This window comes from Branchiostoma belcheri, unplaced genomic scaffold (assembly GCF_001625305.1).
Source record: "Branchiostoma belcheri isolate BF01 breed outbred unplaced genomic scaffold, Haploidv18h27 scaffold286, whole genome shotgun sequence".
NCBI classification, from domain to species: domain Eukaryota; kingdom Metazoa; phylum Chordata; class Leptocardii; order Amphioxiformes; family Branchiostomatidae; genus Branchiostoma; species Branchiostoma belcheri.
The window spans coordinates 143,471-150,715 of record NW_017803894.1 but is presented as its reverse complement, the minus strand read 5'-3'; the positions used below and the strand labels follow the sequence as shown (position 1 = coordinate 150,715).

The 7,245-nt window shown below is 42.6% G+C and overlaps 1 protein-coding gene across 4 annotated transcripts in view; it reads left to right on the top strand.

Moving 5' to 3' along the window:
* Nucleotides 1-7,245, top strand: part of LOC109472856 (pancreatic triacylglycerol lipase-like) — an 18,670-nt gene that overhangs the window by 2,592 nt on the left and 8,833 nt on the right. Inside the window, exons 1-8 of one of the 4 annotated variants that reach the window (XM_019772720.1) lie at nucleotides 570-699; nucleotides 1,858-1,967; nucleotides 2,675-2,833; nucleotides 3,342-3,494; nucleotides 4,515-4,623; nucleotides 5,059-5,178; nucleotides 5,625-5,744; nucleotides 5,905-6,013. In XM_019772720.1, coding sequence (XP_019628279.1) covers nucleotides 633-699; nucleotides 1,858-1,967; nucleotides 2,675-2,833; nucleotides 3,342-3,494; nucleotides 4,515-4,623; nucleotides 5,059-5,178; nucleotides 5,625-5,744; nucleotides 5,905-6,013 — 947 coding nt within the window. In that variant the 5' untranslated portion in view covers nucleotides 570-632. Of the gene's footprint in view, nucleotides 1-569; nucleotides 700-1,857; nucleotides 1,968-2,674; nucleotides 2,834-3,341; nucleotides 3,495-4,514; nucleotides 4,624-5,058; nucleotides 5,179-5,624; nucleotides 5,745-5,904; nucleotides 6,014-7,245 lie in introns of those variants that run through there. The other 3 variants (XM_019772721.1, XM_019772717.1, XM_019772718.1) reach the window with 3 other exon arrangements.

Here is a 7,245-nt window from a genome sequence, read left to right as displayed (position 1 = left end):
AAAGATGCCTGTTGCCATGCCGGAAGGTGGATGGCAGATAACTATGAAGAGAGGAGACAAGAAAAGGCTCTGATTTAATGTTTTGTTTCTTACTTTGATGCAATGATATGTGATGCTGGTTGGCAACAAAATTTCTTGTCTTTTTTTTCCAAAATCAGGCGAAAATTAATACGCGCGCTGATGTCATCCATAAAAATTACTTTCCGTGGCCTTATGACAGAAACAACAACATGGCTGTATAGAACGTACATATCAGGGGTAATATAACTTATAAGTCATTCAGTTTTGTCTGTATGGGTGTAAAGGTCACCCGCCCTTAATTTGCCCTCTGATTACGATAAACCTTAAATTACAGCCAGTCTAATTAAGAAATGTGCGCAATAAAAATGTCTCTTGAAGTAGCCACAGCCCCTACATTCTCACGATAGACATATTTCACCCTTTCCTATCATAACATTATATTACCTTACTTCAAAAACAGCTATAAATAATAACAAAGCAATCAGTGGTTACTAATCTTGATAAATAGTGTATATATAAAAGCTGGGTACATGTTAACGTTGCCGTAAGGTCGAGGCAGTTTTCAGTGAAACAGGAGATATTTCCCAACACCAGACTGTCTGGGTTCAGACATGATGGCTGCTTTCTTCATCTTGCAAACTCTGTTTGTCATGACGAGCGTCCTCACAACGATACGTGGTAAGCGTTCTAGTTATTTACTTCTTTTTTTTAATTTTATTTTATAAATGTATAGTTGTAAACGAAAATCCCGGGATGTCTGTTTTTGGGGACATTAAAGAAAGGAAAAGAAACGTTTGTTGATTTATCTTATGGCTTTCTAAAATATTTTCAAATTTATTCAGTATCAGGAAATCGTTTTATAGCCTTTCACACATGGGTGAAGATTTTGAAATGTTTGAGCCAGTAACAGGTTCGGGTTATAAAATTGAAGGGGCGTTATGGAACCGAAAGTTGAAATATTTTAATTGAAAAAAAATGTGTGATTGTAATATACTTCCACTTTTAAAAACATATTTCTGATATTTCTGGTTGGCGCTAAAACAGCCATACCACCAGGCAAAGTGTTAAACACACTCGCAAGGCATCATTTTTGGCACCTCTACTTCCTGAAGGGCACTTCTTGTCAAGTTGATTCAACTGGCCTTGTAAAGAAATGCTGTCAGAAAATTGTCTTTTATTTCATCCTAATCTTGTTACATAACACAGCCATGAATTCTCAAAAATGCGTTTTAGTCTTTGGAAGTCGCCTACTCCTACCAATTATAGATGTTGAAATCGAGACAGTTATATATTCCATGCCCCTATCCCGGCGCTCAACTTGGTTCGGGAGTAAGTCGTGGGAAGGTCCTGAATGTCTGACGAAGGCTTTTTCCAGAGGTGTTGACGATTAATAAACAATTGAGTAGAGACCAAAACATACATTTTCATGCCCGTAGCCAGGAAACGACCCCCCCCCCCTCACAAGGCTCAAAGATCCATTTTTTCGTCCACTTTTTTAATCTCAAGGTCCAAGATTTTTCTTTGAAATATGGACTGATTCGAATTCGTCTCACCAGCGAGGCTGGAATGTAGGAAAATGGCCCACTTTGTCGTTGAAAAAAGTTATCTGTAAAAAGCTCTCTAAAAAGGCAGGAAATGCTATTTCAGAAGGTTCATTTGTTCAACTTTCCCGAGGGAGCAGGCCGCCGGACCCCCCCCCCCCAGGAACCTCGCGCCTTCGGCGCTCGCTGGTCCGTCAAGCAGTGGGAAGAACCCCCCATTCAAAATCCTGGCTACGGGCATGATTCTGATGTGTAAGTTTGAATGTGCCATTCACACCACGCTGAACACTGGCAGGTGCGGATGTGTGTTATGGTGACCTCGGCTGTTTCACCACGGACTACCCCTGGTCAGGCAGTCTGCAGAGACCGATAGCATCGCTCCCTCGGGCGCCGGAGGAACTGCAGGTTTGATATGATTCCTGCATACTAATTTCTGTGACTTTCTGAAGCCCTTGGATAATTTTTCAGTCAATCCTGTTACTTTTATTCTGGCGTAAGCATATATGTATACCTCACCTCAAAAGTCTCCTATATTGTTTCATCAAGTTTGCTTAATAGCAAGCTAGTTTGTCAGTGTGAGGGGCATCCTCACCAGATCGGCTTGAAACAACGCCTGAAGATGTGGAAAGGTCTGGCATTACGTTCATCGTAGGTCGTCGACAATTGTCATGTCGTAGAATTTCAAGCGGGCTGTGACAAAACCAACTAATCTCAAAGCAGATCCCTTTTTGGTGGAAAAAAGACAGTATCCATTAGCCAGAGAAGGTCACCAGCCACCGACGTTGGTGGGGGTAGCAACAAAAAAAAGGAAACAAAAAAAAAAAAACGGCCATATACAAAAAGGTAACGACCAACCTCTGCTTGGAGAGTAAGAACCAACCACTTGCAAAGACAGCTGAACTTGCACAACTATATGCCAATGATGCCCCGAGTTTACGATCGCACTTCGTCTGTACGACGTATGTGAGCACACTCTAAATCTAATACAACGATGGCCGCCGCGTGCCAGCGAGGCAGGTGTGTCACGACGAAGAGCAGTTACAGACGCGGACACTAACTTGGTACCTTCCTGCATGTACCCGTGTTTATATTGCTTTATAAACTCTCCGCAGATTAAGTTCATCCTGCGGACTCGTGGCGGCCCGGCTGACGGGCAGATCGTGCGGCCCGGGGACAGGACGTCGCTTCTAGCCTCCAACTTCGACGGAAGCCGGCCCACCAAGTTCATCAGCCACGGCTTCATCGAGAACGGCTTCGTCAGCTGGATCACGGTAAGACAAAGATGAGATACATATGGTCTCCCGAACATTGCCGAACTCCATCCAACCATGGTTAGGAGTTGGTCGGCAGCAAGGCCGGTTGGTTATCAAGCAAGTTTAAACTGTAATTGCCAACACAACAGATTGGACTCACCCAAATTTTCGACTGTACAACTCCAGTCTTTGTCAAGGACGTTCTGCTGCAGTACCAAGGTCAGCCTCCAGGAGACCCATATTTAACCTTGACCTTTGGCTTCCTAAGACCTACCAGCATACCAAATATCATCACAATACAATCCATAAAGGCGTTATGAAGTTATGCTGACTACAAATGTGCGGAAACACACACACACACACACACACACACACACACACACACACACACACACACACACACACATACACACACACAGACGCGCCAAAAATAATACCTCCATTTTTCATGGAGGTAATAATTCATACACGAACAAAATAACGCTTACTCAAACGTGATGATCCCGACACAAACGTGTGCTTACAGGACATGTCGCAGGCGTTCCTCCGGGCGGAAGACTGTAACGTGTTCGGTGTGGACTGGGGCAGTGGCGGGGGGTCCATGCTGCCGTACACACAGGCCACTGCCAACACTCAGCTGGTCGGGGCAACCATCGCGCAGTTCATCAACCTGCTCATGGTAACGGAGTGTACTCATAACAGTAGAACTTACTCTAAACTTTATTCCAACACACAATTTACAGAGACCAAATTTTCAGCGCCTTCATCAGGATAATTAATGACCAATCACTTCACAACGTGATCCCGCGAGAGTAACGGTTTACAAACACGTGACCTTATTCACACGAGATTTTACTGATACGTGACGTAGGCAATTGATCAAAAGTGGCAGGGAGTTTATATCGTCCACCATCTCTATTATGTGAAGGCTGAAGTGCTCTGATATATATAGCCTCCTTAATGCCTCTTAGAAAGTAGTCCTGTTCAGTGTCCAGTATTCTAACTTTGTCCAGAGAGACTGTGTGGCCAGGTGATTCGATGTGGATGTGTTGAGAAACTTCAGATGACAGCGAGCTGGGGCGTTTGTGTTCAAGAAATCTATCTGGTCTTCATTGTGCGTTCTGTCTCGCCAATGTCTCGCAAATTTGATCTCTGTAAATTGTGTGTTGGAATAAAGTTTAACGTTTTACTATGATTACTACCAACACAGATGAACTTTCATGATAGAACTTACTATGTTTATATGGGGTTGATGTTTGTAAATTTTGAATCATCCTGACGGCCCATTACAATTAGCAATTAGTTCAACAAATAACAGTTCGATCCATTTAGAGAGTGGCTGCATGTACATTTCCGTCAAGTCTTTTTGTAAGTCCATCTTATTTTGTATTTCTTCGTTTTGGTTGAAGTGAGCGGGGTTAGGATCGGCGTAAAGACGTTTTCTTGTGTATCTTATTGCATTTTAGGAGACACGAGCACTATGGGTTTTGCAGAAAAACAAATCTATAATTGTGATGTATTGTATCATTTTTCCTCAGGCATTATGGTGTTTGTAGTGTGTGTGCAAATGCTAATGCTATTGCCTTTTTATTGGGGAAATGATACTTTAAAAGAATGTTATATATGGCCTTACATACATCTCTGTCAGTAGGCGCTGATGTTGATGTAGTTGTGACGTAAGTTTTCCTCTTCTCTTCAGCAAGAGACCGGAGCCTCTCTCAACTCCTTCCACCTGATTGGTCACAGCCTTGGGTCGCATATTATGGGATATGCTGGAGAGAGACTTCCTGGTGTTGGCAGAATTACGGGTTGGTAGTGATATCATATTCCTATTAGTTTTTGCTGTCCCATTTTATGTTAAAATTCCGAGTGTGAAAGTATTGTTCCGTGTTTGTGTATTTGCCTGTCCTCATAGCTTCAGTTGCTTGGTGGGTGGGAGGTGATGTCGACGGTTAATTGACAGGGAGATCAGCCTTGAAGGCGACCCAGCACGCGTCGATTGGGAGTAAGTGGGTGGTATGTGTTATTAATTCAGGAAGTGTATATGTTGCGTAATGCCTGATTAAATGCCACACAACCCCCTGCACAGTTCCGAAAACCCCAAAACATTTCTCAGATGTCTGCGAACTAGATGCCATGAAAACCCCACATTCCTCTAGGAAACCTGAAAAGAAAAAGATTTTCTTTGGTTTGGTTTCTCTTTATTCCTACAATGATTCCAATCTCTTCCTAACGTCGTTCAGGACTGGACCCAGCGGAGCCGTACTTCCAAGGCACAGATCCCATCGTACGTCTGGACCCGACTGACGCCCAGCTTGTCGATGTCATCCATAGTGACGGGGGGTTCTTCTTCACATCCTTGGGTGAGACTGGGTCGCAAGTAACCTTACGTAGTGCTAAACGAATCAAGTAGATGCCTTGGTGGCATCAAGACAGTATCAATTTGGCTGGGCAGTATCCCTTTGCTATCCTAAGGTTTTGGTAATTAAAAAAATATATCAGTCCTACACCTCTGCTTGCAGAGCAATGCTCAACGTAAAGAGATATATATTTTGGAGACGATGATGTTTTGGCCTTGAGAGTGGCTATTGTAAAAAAAGCTGACTCAGAGGTGGGTACATTTTTGGTGTGGGGGGGGGGGGATGCTAAGTTCGCCACACATGTTCGTCGATAAATTGTATAGTTAGATATTTTTCTTGTACATCATATTCACATTGTATTGGTACAATGTACCTTTCTTTTATCTAATTTATATGCTTTGAGTCATCTGAAAGGAGCTGTAATAGTTCGTGTTTTTATCCGTTTTTAGGTCTCGGGATGTATGACCCCGTCGGCCATCTTGATTTTTACCCTAACGGTGGGATCGAAATGCCCGGATGTGACCAGGGTCTCTTTGATTTCATCGCTCTCAACGGTGGGATTTACGAAGGTCAGATAATATCTCCTTACATTTTGAAGTAGCATAACTTTCAAAATACCTTCTGTAGATTTCATCCAAAGTGTTTTCTACTATACCTGGAAAATTTTGACAATCTAATGATTGAATAGTTTTTATGCGAATTATTTTGAGACTCAGTGTTTGATTTCAGGGGGCCGAGAGTTTGTCGCCTGTAACCACTTGAAGGCGATCGAGTACTTTGACGATTCCATCGGTACCACGTGCCCTATGATGGGGTATCCATGCCGTGATAACGACAGGTCTGTACGGTATATCCTATCATCCGCCAAGTTCCTCTTCGTATCATGCATGACACATATATATTGTACAAGTTTTACACTTACAAACAAAGATTACCTCAACAAAGGGGAAAGTCAGCGGGAGGGTTGCCAGACACAGTCACAAATATGACCCATTGCCAGCACGTACTAAACGCTACCAAAATAGCCCTCTACCGTATATTGTTAACCTTTTAAACGATGGCATTTAGATTATTGTGGCATTTAGATTATTATTTGATATCTTTGATAATTAATTGGTATCTTTTAAATATGAATTGTATCTTTTGAATATGCACTGCGTCTTTTAGATATGTTTTGCATCTTTCAAATATGTATTGTCATCTGTTCGCCGTTTGCAAACTTTTAGACCTATTGTATATGTGAACTTGTGGAAATGTACATGTGAACTCGCAATTCAGCTCATGAGCTGCGATGAGTTTGTATCGATTAATAAACCATTCTATTCTATAAGTTTATACTTTTATAAAACTGTAAACAGAATGCGTTAGATATTACAACAACTGTTGCAACTAAATTATAACCGGTGTAACCACGATACAGATACTCGGTATACACAGCCAATTCTCCCTGAACCTACTTTGGGTAACATCTTGTTCACTACTCATGCATGAATATTGCAGAAATTCCTTTGAAATTGTTAGAATTCCCTCAGACTACTTACTATTTATTATAGCTCCTGAGGCGTCGCCAAAAAAATTTTTAAAAAATACATGTATCTGCAAGAAGACTGGCAATGAAAACATACATTGCCATGGCGACGGTGGTTGCTGTTAGGGTTATTGTTTGCATGGCACTGCCATCATTTCATGATTTTGAGGAAGACTTGGTACCTGTTAAGTCTAGACAGATACAGTGCACTCCTCCCCTGAGTGTATAGTGGACGAGCCCCGGGGTCACAGAAAGAAGGGCCATCCGAGGCAGAAAGGTGTTCCCAAGGTTTGCCAGGAATTTGGGCGTAGATGTGGGTCAGAGACATGCCTGTGGACATTCCATTCCTGTGGACATAATTCCTGCACCATTCCTAGAATTCTTGCAAACTGCACACAATTATGTACCATTAGGTTCCTCCCTGAGACGTCACCAAATTACGTTTTACTTTGCAGGTTCCAAGATGGCCACTGTATGGACTGTGGCAGCCAGGGGTGTGCCCAGATGGGTTACCATGCCGACCGGTACGCCCCACCTGCAGG